Source organism: Pongo abelii, chromosome 23, assembly GCF_028885655.2.
Source record: "Pongo abelii isolate AG06213 chromosome 23, NHGRI_mPonAbe1-v2.0_pri, whole genome shotgun sequence".
Classification (NCBI taxonomy): Eukaryota; Metazoa; Chordata; class Mammalia; order Primates; family Hominidae; genus Pongo; species Pongo abelii.
This window is the reverse complement of record NC_085929.1, coordinates 56740636-56765332: the sequence shown is the minus strand read 5'-3', so window position 1 is coordinate 56765332 and position 24697 is coordinate 56740636. Positions and strand designations below refer to the sequence as shown.

The window sequence follows — 24697 nt, the reverse complement described above, 5'->3', positions numbered from 1 at the left end:
TGTGTGTGTGTGTGTGTGTGTATGTGTATGTATAACATGTTAATGACTTAGAAGACTCAATAGTGTAGAGATGTTTGTTTTTCTCAGACTAATCAATAGAGTCAATGTAATCCCAGCCAGAATCCTGAGAGGTTTTTTTTTTGTGGCGGGGGCAGGAGGAATTAATGAACTGATTTATATAGAAATATGAATGATTTAAGAAAAGCCAAAACAGACTTGATAAAGAAAAACAAAATTAAAAGACTTGTGCTCCAAATTTCAAGACTTACTCTAGGTTTACAATAGTTAAGATGTGATATTGGGAGAGGATCAGTGTAACAGAATAGAGTCTAAAGATAGATCCTCCTATCTGTGTTCACTGCATTTGAGACCAAGCTGCTGCTGCAATTCATTAGGGAAAGGTTGGTCTTTTCACTAAATGGTGCTTAAGCAGTGGTCAGCCATACGAAAAAAAAAAATGTACCTTGAATTCTGCTTCACAAATACACAAAAATTAGTTTGATATATCATATGATATGTGAAAGGTTTCTAAGAATGGGAAAACATTGGGCCAGGCACGGTGGCTCACACCTGTAATCCCAGCACTAGACTGAGGCGGGCAGATCATGAGGTCAGGAGTTTGAGACCAGCCTGGCCAATATGGTGAAACCCTGTCTCTACTAAAAATACAAAAATTAGCTGGGCGCAGTGGTGCGCGCCTGTAGTCCCAGCTACTCAGGAGGCTTGAGGCAGAAGAATCTTTTGAACCCAGGAGGCAGAGAGGTTGCAGTGAGCTGAGATGGTGCCACTGCACTCCAGCTTGGGGCAACAGAGTGAGACTCTGTCTCCAAAAAAAAAAAAAAAAAAAGTAAAAACGACATCACCAAGTATTTGCCAGTGTGTGGAGCAGCTGGAATGCTAGCACACAGCTAGGGGAGTGTAAATTGGCACAACGCATTTAGAAAAGTCTTTGACAGTTTCTTACACAGTTAGGCATCTACATACCCAATGGCCCAGATAATCCATTCCAAGGTATTTATGCAAGAGAAATGGAAGCATGTGTCCTCAGAAAGACTTCATTCTTGATGGCCCAAATCTGGAAACTGCCAAACTGTGTCCAAGAAGGAGGGGCTGAGCCATGCTGCAGCGTGGATGAATCTCACAGTCATGTCGAAGGAAGCCAGACACTGGCCGGTTGTGGTGGCTCACGCCTGTAATCCCAGCACTTAAGGAGGCCGAGGCAGGGGGATCACCCGAGGTCAGGAGTTCGAGACCAGCCTGGCCAAAATGGTGAAATCTGTCTCTACTAAAAATACAAAAGTTAGCCGGGCATGGTGGCTCATGCCTGTAATCCCAGCTACTTGGGAGGCTGAGGCAGGAGCATCGCTTGAATTGGGAGGCAGAGGTGGAGGTTGCAGTGAGCCGAGATCATGCCACTGCCCTCAAGCCTGGGTGACAGAGTGACACTCTGTCTTAAAAAAATAAAAGAAAGAAAAGAAAAGAAAGGCCACACACAAAGGAGCACAAATTGTGTAGTTTCATTGACAGAAGTTCAGGAACAGGCCAGCCCTGTCTGCAGTGATAGCACGGTAACTGGTCTCCGTTGCCTGTTGAGGAGCTGAGGCGTTCCTGTGTCGATCTGGGTGGTGTGTACACGAGCACACAAGGATGTACAAGGTGGCAGCATCGGATCCCCGCAAGTCCCTGTGGTCGTCTCATCCCAAACCACAGCAGGAGGGTGGGCGTCCAGGGGCGCTTCCCAGCTGCTGCCGGAGGGGGTCTCTCTGGAGTCCCCGATGCCTCGGCCCGTCAGTCCTCACCTCCTGTGCTCAGCTGGGACCCCTGGCAGGTGTGCCCCGGGGTCAGGACGCAGAGAGCCCTGGCTGTGGCCCCTGCTCGCCGTCAGCATCTGGAGGCCCGTGCTTGTTCTCTGATGAGTTTGGGATGTGTATCTCATGGTTCCTGGACTTTGACAGCTCCTGCGCAGTGCTCCGCTGGGCTCCTGAGCAGCTGTGTCCCTCACTGCTCACAGCCTTCTCCCCCCAAAGCAGGGGCAACACAGTGGCGCGTACACTTGCGGGGACAGTGGTCCTGCCCAAATACCACCTCCCAATGTGAGGGCTGTCGCAGGCTCTGGGCTGGGCTGTCCTGGGAGGCTGTGAGGGATTCCTTCCCACGGCTCATCCTCCTGAGGGAGTCGCTGTAGCCCCATGTCACTGGGAGCTTGCTGGTATCCTGGGCGGCCTTGGCAGTGACCAACATGGTGGACGTCACGGGTGACCCACCCTATTTAGACCACAATAGTTTGGGGCTGGCCTGTGCTGCACAGACAAGGCTGCTTCAGGGGTGCGGGGGGCTGGCTGTGCCCAGTTTGCTCCAAGTCCTCATCACAGTTGACCAGTCCTGTTGCCATCCTGGGGCCAGGAGTGCTCGGCACTCACCGCGGAGGAGGGGTGGCAGCCGGTGAGAGCCAGGAGGTGCCCCCGCCTGAGGTCGCCTTCGGTGCTTCCCTGGGGGGGGCTCGTCCCCACAGGGGCACTCGCCCAGGCACCCCCGGCCACAGCTCCACAGTGGTGGGGCCCCTCCCATGTTGTCAGGGCACCCCAGCCTCACTTCTCCCTTCAAGCTGCCCCCAGCAGGTGTGAATGGAACCCCGATGTCCTGTGTCTTCAGGGGCTTCCCCACCCCAGCCCAGGCCACCCCAGCCCAGGCCGGCTGCGAGAGTCATGGCTGGCGTCCTTAGAGCCCCGCTGGCTCTCACTCCTGTGCCGCAGCCACCTTGTCAGGACGTCGCGGGGTCCACACTGGGTCTTCACAGCCCTGAGTCTGCCCACTCAGGATGGCTCCAACGGGCCCTGGGGCAGCTGCTGGTACTGGCATGGCTTCTCCCCAATCCATCCGGGCAGCAGGAGTGCACCCCCGAGCTCTAAAAGCCCCTCAAACAGCTCTCCCCACCCTCTCCTTATTCCCTGTGGTTATGATGACTTCTTGAGTCTAGCCCGTGACTGCAAAGGGTCTTGAGTCAGAATGATGTTGAGCTCGCAGGATGTGGCACTGGCAGCTGGCAGGGACGCAGAGGCCTGCACGGGCTGGCCGCTTTCCTACCAGGGGTTGGTCCCAGGCACCACCAACCACAGGTGGAAGCTGGGCATGGCTGCGTCTGCCCCTCGCCTGTGTCTCCCACGTTTCCACATGCCTGCATCTCCCCACCCCCACCCGTGCGTCCCACCATTTCCACCTAGGCAGGGTGCTGCTTGGGGCCTGTAGCCAGCTCCGACCCACACACCGGGGTCCCCGCTGTCTTAACACAGCCCTTGTCTGGAGCAGCCTCACAGGGACTGTGTTTTCCAGGTGTCCATACTGTTGGCAGAACTTCCTGGGCCGACCCGCAGCCCTTTCCCGCCAGGTCAGCCCCAGACCATCCTAGAGCCGAGCGCCTGCTTGGTGGGTGAGGCGGGGCCCAGGCCTCCAAGTCTCATGCATTTTCTGGATCTTACTTTGTAGTGGCGATGCTTTCATCTCCAATTCAAGAAATTACTTTTCGCAGTGCCAGGCTCTGCTGAAAAGAATCACGTCCGTGAACCCTCAGACGGACATTGACGGGCTCCGGAACATCTGGATTATAAAGCCCGCGGCCAAGTCCCGGGGCCGAGGTGAGTCCCCTTGTGCGGGTGCTCCCTGCACTGCGTTCATAGCCACCGACGGCCGCACTTGATGCCAGGGGCCATGAGTGAGGGACAGTTTCAGGCCCACAGCACCACAGGGAAGGAAGGGAGGGAGCAGAACGCCGAGGCAGGCGTGGGGGTCAGGACTCAGGCGCTGGAGCAGACCTGGAAGCGTCTTCACAGCGTCCAATCACAAGGCACCTGGAGGTGTCTTCACAGCGTGTATTCCAATCACAGGGCAGGATCCAGGTTGATGGGTTAATCAGGATTTCCTCCTTTGTATTCACAAACTGATCTATGCTTTCCTTTTTAGTTTTTTATTTTTATCATTTTTATTTGTTTATTTATTTATTTTGAAACGGAGTTTCGCTCTTGTTGCCCAGACTGAAGTGCGGTGGCACAATCTCGCCTCACTGCAACCTCCCACCCTCCAGGTTTAAGCGATTCTCCTGCCTCAGCCTCCCGAGTAGCTGGGACTACAGGCGCCCACCACACCCGGCTAATTTTTTGTATTTTTAGTAGAGCTGGAGTTTCACCATGTTGGCCAGGCTGGTCTTGAACTCTCGACCTCAAGTGGTTCACCTGCCTCGGCCTCCCAAAGTGCTGGGATTACAGGCATGAGCCACCACGTCCATCCTCCTGGCTCCCTTTTAACAGTGTCTCTGTCCCTGCCCCTTCACTGGTCTCTGTGTCCCCTCTGGAGTCTCAGAGGCTGGTTCTGTTGGGGGAGAGCCTGGGGGACTCAGGCACTGGCTTTAGCCTCATCCATGAGCGCTAAGCCTTCCCTGCTCCCCCGTCGCCCCCACCAGCCGTGCTGCCTGCTGGCCCTGGACAAAGCCAGTGCAGGTCTCAGGGCCAAGCTGCGACCCTGCCCCAGGGCTCAGGAGCTCGGGTCCCGCTGCATAGTGGCTGTGCATGCTGGGTTGAGCGGTGGCCTCTTGCAGACATAGTGTGCATGGACCGTGTGGAGGAGATCCTGGAGCTGGCAGCTGCAGACCACCCTCTTTCCAGGGACAACAAGTGGGTGGTCCAGAAGTACATCGAGACGCCGCTGCTCATCTATGACACCAAGTTCGACATCAGACAGTGGTTCCTCGTCACGGACTGGAACCCCCTGACCATCTGGTTCTACAAGGAGAGTTACTTGCGGTTTTCAACACAGCGCTTCTCCCTGGACAAGCTGGACAGGTCAGTGCGGTGGGCGACCTGGACACCTCGGGCCAGGGAATGGGCTGCCGCCTGCATGCCTGGAGCAGCCGCAGTGAGAAGCAGCACGGGCGGGGCCCTCTCACTGCCACCTGCCACCACGAGAGGCACAGATGGGGAAACTGAGGCTTGGGAGGCTGATGACCTCCCCCAGGGACAGGCCCAGGCCCACCGGCCTTCAAAGCCAGTGCCCTACACCCCACGCTCTGTATATCACCTCTGGAAAATCTTAAAAGGCACTATTTTGCCTGTGCCCAGGGGGATTGGAATGGTGTGGGCAGCACCTGGCCCTGGTGCAGGGGAGGCGGCGTGTTGAGCGCCTGGTGGAGGCTCAGATATCCGTGAGTGTGCTGCCCGGGGTGGATGGACCCCCGCCTCACCCGGGTCCCCTCGTGGGCAAGATGGCGAGAGCCTGCGGAGTCCTCAGGAGTGTGCTGTCCACATGGCAACACCTGCCACCCTCTGTCTGCACCAAGGCTTCCTCTGACTATTGTGTGGCCCTTGCTTGGTGTGAGGCGCTAGGGGACCTGACAGCTGGGCAGGAAGGGGGTCTGCTTTTCAAGAGAGTGAGAATCCAGGGAGGCCTGAGAGTCATGTAACAGAGACCTTGCAGGGGAGTGAACTCTGGCCCAGGCGAGGGGCTGCGGTCATGCCTGGTGGGTCATGCTTGAAGTCACACCCAGAAGAGGCCTGGGAGGAGCCGGCCAGGGGCTATGACCCTCACCTGCTCACTGCCTCTGGTCAAGTGGGCCTGGAGAGGGTCCAGGAACTCACCTGTGCAAAAGCAGCTCCCAGGCAGGGCAGTGAGAAGCCAGGGCCCCCTTCCAGCTCCCATTTCTGGGCCTCCAGCTGTGAGCTGTGTGCCTAGCCAATCCCACGGCCTCTCTGAGCCCTGTTTCTCCATCTGGGACGGTAACACTCATCCCAGCTGGGCCCCTTCAGCAGAGGGTTGGAGTCCTCAGGGGCAGAGTTCTCTAGAGCCAGCTGGGTGGGCTCAGCACAGCTGGGAGGACCGGCCTTGGGCACCCTCCTGGGCCAACGGAGGCTGAGCACCTGCCCCTTGTCCCCTCCACAGCGCCATCCACCTGTGCAACAACGCCGTCCAGAAGCACCTGAAGAATGATGTGGGCCGCAGCCCCCTGCTGCCCACACACAACATGTGGACCAGCGCCAGGTTCCAGGAGTACCTGCAGCGCCAGGGCCGCGGTGCCGTGTGGGGCAGCGTCATCTACCCGTCCATGAAGAAGGCCATCGCCCATGCCATGAAAGTGGCCCAGGACCATGTGGAGCCTCGCAAGAACAGCTTTGAGCTCTATGGGGCTGACTTCGTCCTTGGGAGGGACTTCAGGCCCTGGCTGATCGAGATCAATTCCAGCCCCACCATGCACCCGTCCACGCCGGTCACGGCCCAGCTGTGTGCACAGGTGCAGGAGGACACTATCAAGGTGGCCGTGGACCGCAGCTGTGACATCGGCAACTTTGAGCTTCTGTGGAGGCAGGTGAGCCACGCCCACCCCTGGGGGGTTTGGTGGGCCGCCTGCCATGTGGACGCTTTGCCACCTGGTCACTGGGCGAGGGTGGAGCTGCAGGCCGCCAGTGCCACGGGGTCCATGGAGGACCCCGATCCTGCTCTGCGACCATGCTCAGTCCCGCTGAGGGCCCAGGCCTGCCCTGCTCTCCCATGGGGCTCAGTGCCTCGTTGGCACCGAGGAAGGGGCTACTCCAGGCGTCTGGGCGGGCCGGGCGGCCCCGCTCACTCAGGCTCAGTGCCTCTGTCCAGCTTTCCTCCCTCTTGTTCCCAGCCTCACCCAGTCCTGACTGTGGTTAGAGGAGGGGGCTCCATGCCGGCAGCTTCCAGGTTACCTATGCTGCTCCTTTGCCTTGGCCTGCAGTGCCTCCTCCACTCTGAGGATCTTTCGCGGGCCTCCCTGTGCCTGCGGATGTGCTGGAGCCATAGGGAAGCGTGGCCAATGCCTCTCTCTTGCGGCCTTTTTGTGGGTAAACTCGGGAAAAGAGCAGCTGAGTCCCTGGGTGTGGGGCCCCCCAGGCCGACCCCCAAGCCTCAGGAGGCCTTGGTTCCCCGCAGGTTCTCCAGAGCCTGGGAGCCTCCTGGGGGGGGGGGGGGTCTGCGTGGGACTCCAGGTGTTCACTCCTGAGTCAGGTGGGGGTCTGTGCCCCGACCAGCCCCTCCTGCACAGACCCCTCCTGCAGGGACCCCCCCCCATCGCGGCCACAGCCCAGCACCCCAACGTGTTCCTTCCCCACAGCCTGTGGTTGAGCTGCCCCCATTCAGCGGGTCCGACCTCTGCGTGGCGGGCGTCAGTGTGAGGAGAGCCAGGAGGCAGGTGCTGCCCGTCTGCAACCTCAAGGCCTCGGCCTCGCTGTTGGACGCGCAGCCGCTGAAGGCACGGGGCCCCTCGGCCACGCCAGACCCTGCCCAGGCACCCCCACCACCAGCTCTCCAGCGGGACTTGGGACTGAAGGAAGAGAAGGGGCTCCCCCTGGCCTTGCTGGCACCCTTAAGGGGGCCGGCCGAGAGCGGTGGAGCCGCGCAGCCCACCCGCACCAAAGCTGCTGGGAAGATGGAGCTCCCGGCCTGCCCCCGTCGCCACGTGGACAGTCAGGCCCCAAACACCGGTGTCCCCGTAGCCCAGCCCGCCAAACGCTGGGATCCAAACCAGCTAAATGCGCACCCGCCGGCGCCCGTGCTGCAGAGCCCGAAGACAGCAGAGGGCGCGCTGCGTCCGCCGCGCGGGGGAAAAGGTAACGGCGCCGCTGGCGGTGCGCTGTGCGGTTGGGGGCCGCCTGCTGCATCCCCAGCCCTCGCCAGCAGCCGCCGCATCCTCCAGAGCAGGGCACAGGGCAGGCTTCGGTGCTGGGGCCCGGGGTGTCCCCTGACGGAGGTGCCGGCGGGAGCCGTGGAGCGGGGTTGGGGCACCTGTCCCAGCTAGGCACGGGGGTCTCGGGGTGGGGGGCGTGGGAGTGCCGGCCAGGGGGATAGTGGGGTCCCCTCTGTAGAACCTGGCGGGTGATGCCTTTGTCTCCATACCTCTGGGGGTGTGGTGCGGGTCGGGAGGATTTGAGTTAGGACCTTGAACGGCGCCATGAACAGCACCAAACTCCCTGGCTGAGCGAGGTGGCCAAAGTGGCCACTGGGCTTTTGCGTGTGGTTTTCTTTTTTTTTTTTTTTTCTTGTATTATTATTATTATTATCATCATTATTATACTTTAGGTTGTGTGGTTTTCTGAAGGCTCTGAAGGCGGAGGTGACAGGCCTGAGCCACCACGCCCGGTCCCCATCGCGCTCTTCCGAGCCTCGGCTGCACGTTCAGACTTCAGGGGCTGCCACAGGCTGCTCTTGGCCTCAGAGTCGCGGAGGAGGACGTGGGGCAGGGACGCGGCTGACCAGCAGGGCAGCATCAGCCGTTCCTCCCGCATGGGGGTCTTCAGGACGGCGTGGTGGGGGGTCTTCAGGACGGCGTGGTGGGGGCTCTTTACGAGGGCGTGGTGGGGGGTCTTCAGGATGGCGTGGTGGGGGGTCTTCAGGACGGCGTGGTGGGGGGTCTTTACGAGGGCGTGGTGGGGGGTCTTCAGGACGGCGTGGTGGGGGGTCTTTACGAGGGCGTGATGGGGGGTCTTCAGGACGGCGTGATGGGGGGTCTTCAGGACGGCGTGGTGGGGGCTCTTTACGAGGGCGTGGTGGGGGGTCTTCAGGATGGCGTGGTGGGGGGTCTTCAGGACGGCGTGGTGGGGGCTCTTTACGAGGGCGTGGTGGGGGGTCTTCAGGATGGCGTGGTGGGGGGTCTTCAGGACGGCGTGGTGGGGGGTCTTTACGAGGGCGTGGTGGGGGGTCTTCAGGATGGCGTGGTGGGGGGTCTTTACGAGGGCGTGGTGGGGGGTCTTCAGGATGGCGTGGTGGGGGGTCTTTACGAGGGCGTGACGGGGGGTCTTCAGGACGGCGTGGTGGGGGGTCTTCAGGACGGCGTGGTGGGGGGTCTTCAGGATGGCGTGGTGGGGGGTCTTTACGAGGGCGTGATGGGGGGTCTTCAGGATGGCGTGGTGGGGGCTCTTTACGAGGGCGTGGTGGGGGGGTCTTCAGGACGGCGTGATGGGGGGTCTTCAGGACAGCGTGGTGGGGGGTCTTCAGGATGGCGTGGTGGGGGCTCTTTACGAGGGCGTGGTGGGGGGTCTTCAGGACGGCGTGATGGGGGGTCTTCAGGACAGCGTGATGGGGGGTCTTCAGGATGGCGTGGTGGGGGCTCTTTACGAGGGCGTGGTGGGGGGTCTTCAGGACGGCGTGATGGGGGGTCTTCAGGACGGCGTGGTGGGGGGTCTTTACGAGGGCGTGATGGGGGGTCTTCAGGACGGCGTGGTGGGGGGTCTTAAGGACGGCATGGTGGGGGGGTCTTCAGGACGGCGTGGTGGGGGGTCTTCAGGACGGCGTGGTGGGGGGTCTTTACGAGGGCGTGATGGGGGGTCTTCAGGACGGCGTGGTGGGGGCTCTTTACGAGGGCGTGATGGGGGGGTCTTTACGAGAGCGTGATGGGGGGTCTTCAGGACGGCTTGATGGGGGGTCTTCAGGACAGCGTGGTGGGGGGTCTTCAGGATGGCGTGGTGGGGGCTCTTTACGAGGGCGTGATGGGGGTCTTTAGGCAGCATGACGAAGGGTCTTTTTTTTTTTTTGAGACGGAGTCTCGCTCTGTCGCCCAGGCTGGAGTCGCCCAGGCTGGAGTCCTGTGGCGCGATCTCGGCTCACTGCAACCTCCGCCTCCCGGGTTCTCACCATTTTCCTGCCTCAGCCTCCTGCGTAGCTGGGACTACAGGCGCCCGCCACCACGCGCGGCTATTTTTTTGTATTTTTAGTAGAAACGGGGTTTCACCGTGTTAGTCAGGATGGTCTCAATCTCCTGACCTCGTGATCTGCCCACCTCGGCCTCCCAAAGTGCTGGGATTACAGGCGTGAGCCACCGCGCCCAGCAATGGGGGGGTCTTTAGGACAGCGTGATGGGGGTCTTTATGAGCGTGTGTGGGGGTCTTCAGGACAGTGTGATGGGGGTCTTTACTAGGGCATGGTGGGGGTCTTTACTAGGGCATGGTGGGGGTCTTTATGACGGCGTGCAGGTGTTGCCGCCTCCCTGATTCCCACTGCGATTCAGGGGCTGGGACCCACTCACAGAGATGCCTCTTGCTCCACGGGAGGCGAAGTTCCTCCTGCAGCAATCCCATGGCTATGGCCCGCAGGGCACATTCCCAGGTGTGGGGATCACTCAGGAAGGCCAGTGACATGGCCCCCCCAGACACCAATGACTCCCCAGTCCCCACGTCGTCTGCCTGCCACAGGGCAGTTTTGCCGTAAGCAGTGTTGCCGACCAAAGGAGTTTATGTTCCCCTTTACCAGGTCACCAGCGGGAGGCAGCTGGAGGCTTAGCCCAGTGCCAAATTCTCATGCTGAAGAGGAAAGATCTCCTCTGCCTTTGATCCTCACATACCAGCCATGCCACCAGGGTTCTCCCTCCAGACCCTCCTGCCCGGTGCTGCGAGTTCACTGGGCGGATTGCCTGCCTTCGGAGTCCCCACAGATGACTGTTGATTCAACCTGGCATTTTGACACCACCTTACAGAGGCCTCTCTCTTTCCAGAGCTGTGACATTTCCTCACCACCCACCAGCTGCTTCCAAAGCCGACACCACGTGTCTGAGGCGCCTCTCACTTGTGAGTGCTGGCGTCCGTGCGTGAGTCAGGTTCCTGCTGCAGTTGCCACACGTGGCAAACAACTCCAACCCGTGCGTACGAGCGTTTCGTGGTCAGGCCCTCGAGGGCATGGCCGGGAGTAGCTGGGCTTGCTTCCAGACTCCTGGCTGGGCTCAGGCCAGCTCCATGTGCCCCTAGGCCTTAGGCTAGTGGCTGCCTGGTGTGTGTTTGTTCCGTGACAGTCAGGCAACCGCACCGGTGCACTCAGAGCCTGTGCTGCAAAATGCCTGTGGCGACAGGGTCAACTGGCCCAGTCCAGCCAGCAGGACAGGAAGTGCGTGCTGGCCTTTGGAGCTTGTTGGCTTAAGAACAGCAAACTGCTGGGACTTTGACTGGGATCACCTTGAATCTGCAGATCTTGGGGAGAACGGACATCTTTTTTTTTTTTTTTTTTTGAGACGGAGTCTCATTCTGTTGCCCAGGCTGGAGTGCAGTGGCTCGATCTTGGCTCACTGCAACCTCCATATCCCGGGTTCAAGCAATTCTCCTGCCTCAGCCTCCTGAGTAGCTGGGACCACAGGCTCACACCACCATGCCCAGTTAATATTTTGTATTTTAGTAGAGACAAGGTTTCACCATGTTGGCCAGGCTGGTTGCAAACTCCTGAGCTCAGGCGATCCACCCACCTTGGCCTCCCAAAATGCTGGGATTACAGACGTGAGCCACCGCGCCCAGCAGATTTTTTGTTTTTTTTTTTAGACGGAGTCCCGCTCTGTTGCCCAGGCTGGAGTGCAGTGGCACAATCTCAGCTCACTGCAACGTCCACCTCCTAGGTTCAAGCGATTCTCCTGCCTCAGCCCCCTGAGTAGCTGGGACTACAGGCGCGCACCACCATGCCCAGCTAATTTTTTTGTATTTTTAGTAGAGATGGGGTTTCATCATATTGGTCAGGCTAATCTCGAACTCCTGACCTCAGGTGATCCACCCACCTTGGCCTCCCTAAGTGCTGGGATTACAGGCGTGAGCCACCGCACCCAGCCGACTTTTTTTTAAATAAAGTTTTTCCAACCATGATCCAGATCTGGTTCATTTAACTGGGTTCTTTGACTTTCCTCAGTGGTTTTCAGGATAGAAGGTCTGGCAAGTCTGGCATGTCATTCATTAGATGTCTTTCTAGCCATTTGGTGGTTTTTCTTGCCTAGTAAATAGTATCTCTTTCCATACGGTCTTGTGAAGGTATGACTTACCTACAGTGAGGACAGACCATAAGTAGACACAGCTTGACGGATTGTCACATGTGTGATACCCACACAGCCACACGGAGCATGACGTGTGACAGTCTCAGCCTAGGCGTTTCCTCCTGCCTTTTTCTAGTCTCTTCTCCAAGTGGTGATCATCACTATTTGACTTAAATCACCATCGATTACCTTTGGTGATCCCTGCACGTCTTACAGGTGGAGTGGCACGGTCTACGCTTCCATGTCTGACCCTCTGCTCTGAGGTGGTGGCTGTGCAGAGTGGCAGGTGGCTGTGCAGAGTGGCGGGTTTATTTCCGTGTCTGACCCTCCGCTCTGAGGTGGTGGCTGTGCAGAGTGGCAGGTGTATTTCCATGTTTGACCCTGCACTCTGAGGTGCAGCGGCTGTACAGTGTGACAGGTGTGCACCCTTTGTTGGTGATGAACAGTACTGCACCGCACACGTGTGCCAGAGCCCACCTGGTCCCCTGCTGATGGACAGCTGCCTTGCTTCCAGTGTAGGACTGTGATAAATTAAGTTGCTCTGATCATCCTGTTCCGGCCATTACGGGGACATGCGCCTTTGTCTCTCTTGGCTATGTGTCCAAGAGTGGCACCACTACGTCATGAAGGATGCTTGGGTTTTGCTTTTAGAAGAAACGTCCCGTTTCCAATGTGGTTGTGGCGTTTTGCACTCCCACCCGCCACGTGAGAGTCCTGGTGCCCCACATCCTGGCCAACACTGGGTATTGTCAGGCTGTGTCTTTAGCCAGTCTGGTAGGTGTACGGGTATCTCATCATGGTTTTAATTCATGTTTCTCAGGTGACTAGCCATGCTGAGCCCTTTATTCATTAGCCTTTCAGATATTTTGCTTTGCAAAATGCCTTACTAAGTCTTTTCCCTATTGTAAAATTAAGTTGCTTGTCTTTGGTTAGTTACTTGTAGTGGTTTTTACAGATTCTGTATATTTATTTAATTTATTTATTTTTGAGACAAGGTCTCACTCTGTTGCCCAGGCTGGAGTGCAACCGCACAATCTCGGCTCACGGCAACCTCCGCCTCTGGGGTTCTAAGCGATTCTCCTGCCTCAGCCTCCCGAGTAGCTGGGATTACAGGCGCGCGCCACCACGCCCAGCTAATTTTGTATTTTTAGTAGAGACGGGGTTTCACCATGTTGGGCAGGCTGGTCTCGAACTCCCGACCTCAGGTGCTGGGATGACAGGCCTGAGCCCCTGCGCCCGGCCTCTTCTGTATATTTATTTGTCAGATATGCACAATGAGTCTGTTTCCTCCCAGTCTGTGGTTTTTGCCTTTATGCTTTCTTAGTGATGCTTTTTTTTTTTTTGGAGTTTTTGCTAATTTGTTTTGTTTTTTTATTTCTGTGGGTACACAGTAGGTGTATATATTTGTGGGTTACATGAGATATGATGATGCAGACATGCGGTATGTAATAATCGCTCAGGGTAAACAGGGTGTCCATCCCCTCAGGCATTTAGATGTTCTTCTGTGATTCCTTCTACAAACGTTATGGTTTTGACTTTCACATTTTAGTCAATGATGCATCTTGAGTGAATTTTTGTGTATGGTGTTGTAAAAGCCAATTATACGAATGGGCTCATTCTTGTCCTACACAACTAAATCAGAATCAAGGGGCCAGGGGAAAAAACACTCAGAACATAACCCGGCACCTGCTCCAAAAATTAAACATTTTGTGAGCCCAGCACCTAAAACAACCTGTGTAATCCGAAGACAGTTTTATCTGCGAGCTGGTGAAACAACCTGCTGGGACTGAACGTGCTTTCACCCACACCATCATTCGCCAGTCAGAGCCCCACAAGTCTCCTTGTGCTTACTGGTCTTGCTGGTGAGCTTGCTTGTGAAACAACACAGAGCATTTATGTTTCTAAGAAAACTCCCAACCTTCTCTTTGTTCTTCGGACATAGTGAGATCACCCCGTCTGTGTATATGCCCTGAATTGCAATTCTTGCTTCCTAAATAAAACGTTAAATTTAGATTTTCCTGTGGCTGTCCAGTCGTTCCAGCACCATCATCAAAAAGACCATCCTTCCTCCCACTGAATTACGTTGGCATCTTTGTCAAAAACAGACTCTCTTGAAGGAATTCTGGATTATTTATGCTGTTTCAACAATCTATTTACCTATCCTTATGTCAATACCATACTGTCTTTGAAGTTTTCAAATACGACAGTGGGCCGGGCGCGGTGGCTCACACCTGTAACCCCAGCACTCTGGGAGGCCAAGGCGGGTGGATCATTTGAGGTCACAAGTTGGAAACTAGCCTGGCCAACATGGCAAAACTACTAAAAAAAAAAAAAAGTAGCCAGGCATGGTGGCGGGCACCTGTAGTCCCAGCTACTGAGGAGGCTGAGGCAGGAGAGTTGCTTGAACCCAGGAGGCGGAGGTTGCAGTGAGCCAAGATCGCACCATTGCACTCCAGCCTGGGTGACAGAGAGAGACTCCACCTCAAAAACAAAACACAAAACAAAACCAAATATGATAGTATACATTTTCCAACTTTGTTTCTTCTTCAAAATTGCGTTGGCTACTCTATGTCATTTGAATGGTTTTGTTGTTGTTGTTGTTGTCTGTTTGTTTTGAGACGGAGTCTCACACAGTTGCCCAGGCTGGAGTGCAGTGACGTGATCTCAGCTCATTGCAACCTCTGCCTCCTGAGTTCAAGTGATTTTCCTGCCCCAGCCTCCCAAGTGGCTGGGATTACAGGTGCCCACCACCATGCCCGGCTAATTTTTTGTATTTTTAGTAGAGATGGGGTTTCACTGTGTTAGCCAGGCTGGTCTCGAACTCCTGACCTTGTGATCTGCCCACCTCGGCCTCCCAAAGTGCTGGGATTACAGGCGTGAGCCACCGTGCCTGGCCGAATTTTCATGTTAAGTATTTATTTATTTATTTATTTTGAGACGGAGTCTCGCTTTGTCGCCAGGCTGGAGTGCAGCAGTGCGATCTTGGCTCACTGCAACCTCTGCCTCCCAGGTTCAAGCAATTATCCTGCCTCAGCCTCCCGAGTAGCTGGGACGACAGGCACACACCACCACGCCCGGCTAATTTTTTTGTATTTTTAGTAGGAACAGGGTTTCACCATGTTGGCCAGGATGGTCTCATCTCCTGACCTTGTGATCCACCCGCCTCAGCCTCCCAAAGTGCTGGGATTACAGGCGTCAGCCACTGTGCCCGGCCTCATGTTAAGTTTTAAAAAGACCTGCTGGGATGTTTATTGAGATTGCATCAAATCTATAGATAATTTTGGGGAGAATTGATATCCTACAATATTGAGGCTTCTGATCCCTGCACATGATGTATCTCAACGTTTATTTAGGTATTTTTCAGTTTCTCCAAGCAATATTATTGCATAGTTTTCATTACATTTATTCCTAGGTATTTGATGGATTTTTGATACTTTTATAAGTATATTTTACAAATAAATTTTGATAATTTTATCAATAGTATTTGAAATTTTATTTTCCAATTGTTTGTTGCTAAAATGTGGGAAATGCCCTGGTTTTGTACACGGACACTGTGTCCCGACGTGTTGGTAAATTCACCTCTTGGTTCTGGTTTGTTGCTAAAATGTGGGACATGCCCTGATTTTGTACATGGACACTGTGTCCCAACTTGTTGGTAAATTCACCTCTTGGTTCTGGCAACTTGTAGATGCCTTTGGGTTTTCGACAAAGTCACATCACCTGCAAATCAATTCCATTTCACTTCTTCCCTTATGATCTTTATGCCTTTTGTGTCTTATTCTTGCTGCTCCACACCTAAATGGACCTGCGGTGTTAAGAGCGGGCAGGAGTCTCTTAACTGTGACAGGGGATGCTGGGTTTTCATCAACGCACATTGTCAGATGGAGGAGTGCATGTCGTCAGATGGAGGAGTACACATCATCAGATGGAGGAGTGCACGTCAGATGGAGGAGTGCACGTCAGATGGAGGAGTACACATTGTCAGATGGAGGAGTGCACGTCAGATGGAGGAGTGCACGTCGTCAGATGGGGGAGTACACATCATCAGATGGAGGAGTACACATTGTCAGATGGAGGAGTGCACGTCAGATGGAGGAGTGCACGTCAGGTGGAGGAGTACACATTGTCAGATGGAGGAGTGCACATCAGATGGAGGAGTGCACGTCATCAGATGGAGGAGTACACATTGTCAGATGGAGGAGTACACATTGTCAGATGGAAGGGTGCACGTCAGATGGAAGAGTGCACGTCAGATGGAGGAGTGCACATCAGATGGAGGAGTGCACATCGTCAGATGGAGGAGTACACATTGTCAGATGGAGGAATACACATTGTCAGATGGAGGAGTACACATTGTCAGATGGAGGACTGCACGTCGTCAGATGGTGGAGTACACATTGTCAGATGGAGGAGTGCACGTCAGATGGAGGAGTACACATTGTCAGATGGAGGGGTGCACGTCAGATGGAGGAGTGCACGTCAGATGGAGGAGTACACATTGTCAGATGGAGGAGTGCACGTTGTCAGATGGAGGAGTACATGTCAGATGGAGGAGTGCACATCAGATGGAGGAGTGCACATCAGATGGAGCAGTGCATGTCAGATGGAGGAGTGCACCTCATCAGATGGAGGAGTTCACGTCAGATGGAGGAGTACATGTCAGATGGAGGAGTGCACATCAGATGGAGGAGTACACATCGTCAGATGGAGAAGTGCATGTTGTCAAATGGAAGAGTGCACATCGTCAGATGGAGGAGTGCACATCAGATGGAGGAGTGCACGTCATCAGATGGAGGAGTACACATTGTCAGATGGAGGAGTGCACGTCGTCAGATGGAGGAGTGCACGTCAGATGGAGGAGTGCACATCAGATAGAGGAGTGCACGTCATCAGATGGAGGAGTACACATTGTCAGATGGAGGAGTGCACGTCGTCAGATGGAGGAGTGCACGTCAGATGGAGGAGTGCACGTCAGATGGAGGAGTGCACATCAGATGGAGGAGTGCATGTCAGATGGAGGAGTACACATCGTCAGATGGAGGAGTACATGTCAGATGGAGGAGTACACATCATCTGATGGAGGAGTGCATTTCGTCAGATGGAGGAGTGCACGTCAGATGGAGGAGTACACATTGTCAGATGGAAGAATGCACATCAGATGGAAGAATGCACATCAGATGGAGGAGTGCACGTCATCAGATGGAGGAGTGCACGTCAGATGGAGGAGTGCATGTCAGATGGAGGAGTGCATGTCAGATGGAGGATTGTGAGTCATTAGATGATTGTCAGTTGCTTTAGGTCGTCAATTTTTGTAAATGTTTCTTGGTGCAAATAATGTGTCATTCTGAAATTGTTTAGTGTCATGAGTTGAGCCAGATTTGTTTATTGTGTTGTTGACATATTTCATTTCCTTAGTCTGCTTATCAGTTACTAAGCAAAGTATGATAAGATGCATGTAATTCTGTCAGTTCTTGCTTTAGAGTTTTCAGATTGTTACTAATTTTATTTTGGTAAGGATTTTCCTGGTATGTTTTTTCTTTCATCATTATATAAGCTTATGTTTTACATATTTCTCTGCATAAAATTCCAGACTGCCAATGTCTTTTAACCAGTGCATGTAACATTTACGTTTAATGTAATCATGTACATGGATTCTGTGGTGATTGATTCTGCATAAGAAATCACTGCAAAGCAGAGCTGCTGACAAAGCAAACATCTATCCTCCACGTTTTCTGTGGCTCAGGAATCCGAGAAGGGCTCATCGGCATGGTGCTGCTTCAGGGATGCTTCTGAAGCTCAGTCCCGGTGTGAACTGAGGCAGCCTCATCTGAAGGTTTGCCTGGAGCTGGGGACCCAACTCCCTGATGGTACACCCCCCATCAGTCCCTCCCACGTGGACCTTCCACAGGGCTGCTTGAGTGTCTTCACAACATGGCAGCTGGCTTCCTCCAGTGAGTGATTCAAGAGAGACCACTAGAGTCATGAGGTCTTTATGACCTCACCCAAGATATCACATACCCCTGCTGCTCCTATATTCTACTGGCCATGCACCTCAATCCTGATCCAGACAGGAGGGGAGCACACATGCATGATTGCCTGGGGGTGAGGATCCCAGGGGGCTGCCTTGGAGCCTGATGACCACAGTATCTACCATCTGATTTCATTTAACTTTTGTTGATCTAATCTATTCTATGTTCCTTTTTCTCTCTGTTCTTGCCTTAGTTTTCATTGACGCTGCTTCTCTCATTTTGGTTTTTCCTTCTTCTGGTTTGGAGGTTACAGATTCTGTTTCTGGTGTTTTACTCACTGCCTACAAATTACTCATTGCACGTTAAACTTACCAAAATCTAAAGTGAAGGAAGTCACACTTATACCCACCTGGCAATACATCGACTTTGAAGCCTGGAAAATGTGAAGTCCCCTGCTCCCTTCTGACTTCCTGCTATTGCTGTCAGCCTGTTTAATAATGTTTTTAACAGTCTACTGGGCGTGATTATCATCATCGCTTGCACAGCCAGTGGTTTTTAGATTTACTACATACATTCCTCTTTGCCCTTCACTCTTCCTGAGTCTCAGATTTCCAACCATGTTCATTCTGAACCACTTTCTTTCTGCTCAAGACAGTGTCCCTTAGGGAGGTGCCAGTGGTGGGACGTTCGGATGAGCTTTTGGTCTGTCAATATCTTTTCCACATAGGTTCATGACAGCGTCAGATTCTCGGCGGCAGGAGTCCAGGTTGCAGCCACTCTCCCGCTGAACACTGAATACGTCTTTCCACTATCTTGTCTTTGCAGCGGCTCTCGGAAAATCCGCAGAGTCAGCCATCACTCTCCAAGGGGAGCTGTCGGTTCTCTCTGCCAGCTTTTAAGACTGTTTTAATACGATATCTGCGTGTTCAATTTGATTTTTACTTATTCAACCTGGAATTTGAATGTCTTTGATGTGTGTGCTGGTGTCATTATTCAATTATGGGACTCTCTCAGCCATTATGTCTTTAAATATTGCCTCCACTCCATTCTGTCTCTTTCCCTTTGGAACACAAACTAAATGTTTGCTAAGCCTTCTCTCTCGCGCGGTATCTTTTAATCTCCCACTTCTTTGTTTGATTTATTTAGCTGCCTGTGCTGCATTCTAAAAATGTCTCCTCGCCTGTCTTCCAGCTCATTTCAGTATGCTATCAACCATTGAAGTTTTAATTTCTTAAAGTTTTCATTTTTAGAAGTTCTACTTTTTAATAAAATTATTTGATCTTTTTTCTTTTTTTTTTTCTGAGATAGGATCTCACTCTGTCACCCAGGCTGGAGTGCAGTGGTGCAGTCACAGCCTCCAACTGCAGCCTCCAACTCTCAGGCTCAAGCAATCCTCCCACTTCAGCCTCCTGAGTAGCTGGGACCACAGGTGTGCACCACGCCCAGCTGTTTTTGATTCACCCTTGCACCCAGCTGTTTGGGGCTGCTGTACTGTTGGGGGCGTGGAGTGTCTTCTGTCCCCACACTCCAGGGCCTTGGGACCCAGAGCTCCAGGTGGCCCTGGTGGCGAAGTCTCAGAGTGAGGAGCTTCGGGGCTGGGCACCTTTCAAAGCACCCTCTCCTTGGGCTCACTCACCTTCCCTGGCCTGGACCTGGTCCTCCTTTACCGTCTTGCCTGCTGCTTTTGCTTGTTTTTGTGATGCTTTTCCTGTCTTATGCCCCTATTTGGTGGTTTTCCCTGGAAGGGCTGGTCTGGGTCCCAGACTCCCAGGGACTAAGTGCACCCCATGGGCTTTAGTGGCTCCCCGGAGCCTGCTGATGCCCCACAGTGAGTCTCACCCCAGCCCCGGCCTCCATACAGGGTTGGGGCCCAAGCCTTGAGCCTCCCTCCCTCAGCAGGGTCCAGGCCCCACACCAGCTGCTCGGTTAGCTCATGCATGCTCCATCAATCACGCACAGACACACGGAGAGCTGCAGACACCACATCCCCTCCTCCTTGGCTTAGGATGGGCCCAGCCTCTGCCCCGACTCACTGGACACACACTTTCTGGGCACCCCGGTGGGTCCCATCAGGCCCTGGGTGCCTGGGGGACAAAGCCCTGCCCCGCAGTGCTGCCTGGCCTGCTGTGCCGGGCCACCCTGGCAGACTTGACCTCCCAGTCCTGTGCCCGGCCTCTCTGCGTCTCTCCTCTGGGATGAGAGCCCCGGGGAGTGGGAGCTGTTACCACCTCGTTCTTCCTGCTGCTCATGCCCTGCTTGTGCCACGCGGGCCCTGGCCTGTCCCATGGGCCAAGCTGGCCCAGCCCTTCCGAGGTTCCCGGAAGCCAAGGACTGCTTTGCATAGGCACTGGGGGCTCTCCCCACCCAGACCCTCAGGAAGAGTGACTCAGCCTGGGGCTCGTAGTTTGCCGTTAGTGGTGGGTGCCCCAGCAGGGTGGTGCCTGCACTTCTGGGCTGGGCTGTGGCTGCTTGGGAACCTATAGCCCCGGCGGCTGGGAAAACCGGGGAGTCCCCCTTCACCCCACATCGCTACCCCACCCTGGGACTCCTTCTGTCCCTCCCCCACCAGCTATAGCTGCAGCAAGTGTGCAGGCTGGCCTTCCCCTAGTCCTTCCTGGCCTGGGCAACCTGAAGTTTGACTCACCAGCCCCAGTACATGGGGGACGGGGCTTGGCACAGGCTCACCCCACTGAGAAGGGCTGGCCAGGGACCTGGGACAGCCCCAGGGCAAGGACAGCGGCTGGAGGCCAGTGAGAGCCAGGCCAAGGCCCCAGCCTCTCGGGTGAAAGGGACGCGTGGTGGTCACACCTGCCAGCCTTGCCTGTCCTGTGACGTTCTGAGGAACTGTGTGAAAGTCCTCAAAAAGCAGCAGCTCCCATGCAGGGGATGGCCTCGCTGAGTGGCCAGCCCCGCAGTGGATGGCACCTACCTACTCTCACCCATCACAGCTGCCACCTCTGAGTCCATGCAGGAGAGGGCACGGTCTGCAGCCGCCTGCCAGACCACGGGCACCACGTGGGATGGTGGGCCTGGGGTGTGCTCCCTCCAGCAGCTCCTGGCATCAGAACTGCCCATGGGCCCTGGTGAGGTCTGACCACAGGTTGTGGGCAGCAGGTCTTCTAGCGCCACCAGGAGCCCCAGCCCAGGCCCACTTCAAAGGTGCCAGTGTGTCCAGATGGCCTGCACTGGGTGCAGCCTCTCGTGGGTACAGGGCTCGGTGGCTCCTGGAGCACCCCCAGTCTTAACACTCCCGCCTGTCTCCTGACCTGACCCCTCCAGCCGCTGACCCATCCTTTGACTCTCTGGCTGGCCCAGCACGCTGCTGGCCCTCGTCTGCAGGCACCGTCCTGAGCCTGCTACTCACTTGGTCCTGGCCCAGTGGGGACGGGTCCTCAGCACCAGGCATCTGAGCCCGAGCCCAGGCACAGCAGGGCAGGACGAGTTGGGGTGGGGGCCGCTCTTCTCCGAATCCCCTGGCCGGTTGGGTCCTTCTAGGCAGGACTCGCCTGGAGGAGGGCTGGGAGAGGCTGACAAGCTAGAGGCAGAGCTGGACTGCCCCTCTGGGGTAGGGGGCCAGGTGGAGGGGCATTAGGGAGAGTGAGGGGGGTGGGGAAGGGGACCTCCCATCCGCAAAGCCTTCATCCCAGAGGCACGACGCCCCACCCCCGCCCCCCTGCGTTTGAGTGGAGGTCTTGGTTTTCCGAAAGCTGGAGGAAGCAGGTGGGCTCCACGCAGGAGCGAGTTGGGAGTCACCTGGGGCTGGACTCTCCGCCTGGGCTGGTCTTGCCGGTGATGAGGGTGGCCCTGGGGGGCCTGCCTGGGGGCGTGGCCTTGAGGGGCGCGGGCGTCGCCTGTTGGTGGGTGTGGATTGAGGGACGGGTGGGCGGGGTCCGGGGGCCTGGCGTCGAGGTCAAGGGGCGCTATGCGCAGTCAGGGGGCCTGGGGCGCGGTCGTCGGGGGTGGGCTGGGGTAGGAGAGGACAGGGGCGAGGTTTCAGGGGTCTGTGGGCTCAGGGTCTGTGGACGCAGTCCAGGGTTCCCGGGGGGTGTGGGAAGGTCAGTGGGCTGGAGGAGCGGTGTGTGGGGGGGGTGATGGGCGGGGCCCGGGGACGCGACTGCAGGTGGAGGAAGGCGCTGTCGGGGGTGGGGGATCCCGGGGAGCGCAGGGCGGGCGAGTGCTGTCGGGGTGGAGGGAGGCGCGGCCGGGGGATGTGGGGCCGGCGCACGCGGTCTCAGCGCCCCTCCCTCCCCAGGGCTGCCGAGGGACCTCCGAGCGCCGCCCTGCCTCGTGTGCCGCGGGCTGCTGCCGCCCGCCCGGCCCTGCAAGCGCTGCCGCTAGTTCTGCGCCGCGGTCCTGCAGTGCGCGTCCTTCGTGCCGCTCGGCGGGCGGAGCTGCAGCCCGCGGATCCCGTGAGTCGGGACCGGCGCGGGGACCAGGACGACGACCCGGAGCCACGCGCGTCTCCGTGGAAACCTATGCGGAGCTGAGGCCGAGAACACAGCGCTGTTGTGGAGAACCCGCGTCCTCGCCGTGGTTTTCTTGGGAACCTCGTGCCCAGCACCCCCGCACCCGCTCCGGACCCTCCGAGCCGCTCTGGGGAAGGCTCCAGCCGGGTCCCGAGCAGACGCTGGTTCGTTCCTTCCCGCGTTCGTCCGACGAGTCTCGGCGCCGCCCAGGGTCTCCGCACCCCATTTCCTCCCATCTGGTGCCCAGCGCGGGCGCGGAGGGAGCCCCCGGGGTTGGACCCTCAGATCCCTCACCGTTGGGCTTCTGGGCGACGAATGGTCAGTGGGCCGTGTGGCCGTGCTGCCCTGGAGACCCAGACTTGGAAAGACCCCACCCCCACTCCAGGCCTCGTCCAGCTGCGGTGGGTGATCTCGGTGGCCGGGGCCTGCCCAGGAGCCCGTGGCCTGGCTCTTCATGGATACTGAGCAGGGCCAATCCCCCAGCCCTCAGAGACAGGGCCGGAGCCCTCTGACCTCAGGCTGGAGAGGGTGGCCGGGGGCCTGGGGCAGAGGGTAGAGGCCGGCCCCACTGTCCTTCCCTGGGCCTTGGAACCAGCACCAGCCACACCCCGTGGGCCGTCCCTACATGAGGTCACCGACTACTGGCCACCTGCAGTCCCTGCCTGTGTCATGGCGCGCTGGGATGGCGCCTTCAGGCAACGGGTGTGTCGTGGTGGTGGCCTGTCCCAGAGAGGCCTGGAGAGAGGTTCGGGTGTGAGTGGGCCCACGGGGGAGGGACATTTGTCCTTTCCCAGTGATCCTGCTGGCCGTGCCCATGGACATAGTCTGGGACACACCTGCCACAGTACAGCAGCCCCTGTTGTCCCCTGGTATAAGGAGGGCTGGAGGCCAGGCTGAGGGGCGACGCCCAGCTGGAGTATCTGTCTTACAGCTCAGCCGGCCTGGGATGGGGGATGACAGTGGCCCGTCCTGGGCCACCACCAAACGTGCCTGCCTGCTGCTGACCACACCGTGGCATGGAGGCTGGCACTAGCCACTCTCTCCAGGGCGCTGTGGCCAGGGGCAGGCTCAGCCCCATCTACTCTGCCTAGCAGTGACTGCATACGTTCCAGCCCATGAAGGGCTCTAGGCCAGGCGGGGGCAGGGTCGAGGTGCTGGCCCAGGCGGCAGGGAGGTGGGCAGTGCGGGGTGGTGGGAGGGAGGGAGAACTTCACGGTCACAGCAGGCCCCTGCCGCCTTCCCTCCCTGGGGACCGAACCCCAGAGCTTGTTTCCCAAGCTCCCTCCTGACTACCCGAGCCCACAGTGTGAGGCCCACAGCCTCTCCCAGCCTGGGGGTGGTGCTGCCCTCCACACTTGGGGAGTCCTGTGGGTATTCCAGGCAGAACACCCCAGCTAGACACTCCCAGGCTCCCCAGCTATTAACTCCCTCCATCCCCCCAAACACACACACACACACACACACACACACACACACACACACACACGTGGGGCAGTGCCCTCCCAGAACCCAAGGCAGGTGCAGAAGCCTCTGTGCCTGTCCAGTAAGGGAGGAGCCAGGAGGAGCCCAGAACTACACCCTGGTTCTCTCCAACCCCCTGCCCTGGCTGGAGGAAAATGGGAAGCAGTAAGCTTCTGCCCAGAGACTTTCCTATGCATTTGATGCTCCAAATAAGATGACACAGAACAGCTCCCTGAGCACAAGCTGGGCCCCAGAGTTCCCAGCCTTGGGGGCTGCCCTCTGGAGTGGGGGGGCCTCATAGGACCGCACAGGGGAGGTGGCCTTTTGCATCTTGAGGGGAGGTGGAGGCCAGGGACTTGGGTGGAGTCTCAGGTCTTAGGAGAGGGCTCTCCCTTAGGGGCTGGGGCTGAAGCCAGGGGCTCTGGGGTGCGAGTGCCCAGGACAGATTCCACCCCTCTGCCAGCCCAGCCAGCTTTCCAGGGCCCTTGTCTACCCTCCTGGCCTCATGCATGCCTGAGGGCGGTGCACGCAGACGGCAGCCTATCCCACCGGCCTGGAGCCATCTCTGCACCAGTGGCCACCCTGTGGGGAACCCCATTAGGGTGTCCTCAGACCCCAAAGGCCCCAAGGTTTCTGGATGCTTCCTTTGGAAACCTAGAAACTCCACAAGTGTCTGGCCACAGTCTTCTGGCCCCAGGCGGTGGAAAGTCTCCGGGCTGCTGTCTGTGAAGTGAGCCCTGTTTTGCCAGGAGGGGGAGTGTCTCGCTTGCTCCCGCTGTAAGGAGCAGCCTCCACTCCTCTGTTTGTCTTTGGGGCTGGAGCTGCAGGGTCAGCCTGGAGCCGCTGCCACAGGGCATCCTGCAAACTTGCCCCACTCACATCCACGCTTACCAGTGGGAGCTGTCACTGCACAGCCAGATGCTGGCTGGGCAAGCACTCGCGTTCTTGGGGCTGACCTGGGGCACTTTCCAGAGCCTGGCCATCCCCCGGATTACAGAATGTGGCCTCTCCTGTTCTCAGGT

At 56.8% G+C, this 24697-nt stretch overlaps 1 protein-coding gene across 6 annotated transcripts in view; it reads left to right on the top strand.

Moving 5' to 3' along the window:
• Positions 1-22279, top strand: part of TTLL8 (tubulin tyrosine ligase like 8) — a 44075-nt gene extending 21796 nt beyond the window's left edge. For 2 of the 6 annotated variants that reach the window (XM_054543830.2, XM_054543829.2), the window contains exons 10-14: positions 3484-3632; positions 4589-4832; positions 5926-6349; positions 7118-7613; positions 22001-22279. In XM_054543830.2, the coding sequence (XP_054399805.2) occupies positions 3484-3632; positions 4589-4832; positions 5926-6349; positions 7118-7613; positions 22001-22086 (1399 nt within the window). In that variant the 3' untranslated portion in view covers positions 22087-22279. Of the gene's footprint in view, positions 1-3483; positions 3633-4588; positions 4833-5925; positions 6350-7117; positions 7614-10248; positions 13791-18475; positions 18923-22000 lie in introns of those variants that run through there. The other 4 variants (XM_054543835.2, XM_054543834.2, XM_024240100.3 and 1 more) reach the window with 3 other exon arrangements.
• The last annotated feature ends 2418 nt before the right edge of the window (positions 22280-24697 follow it).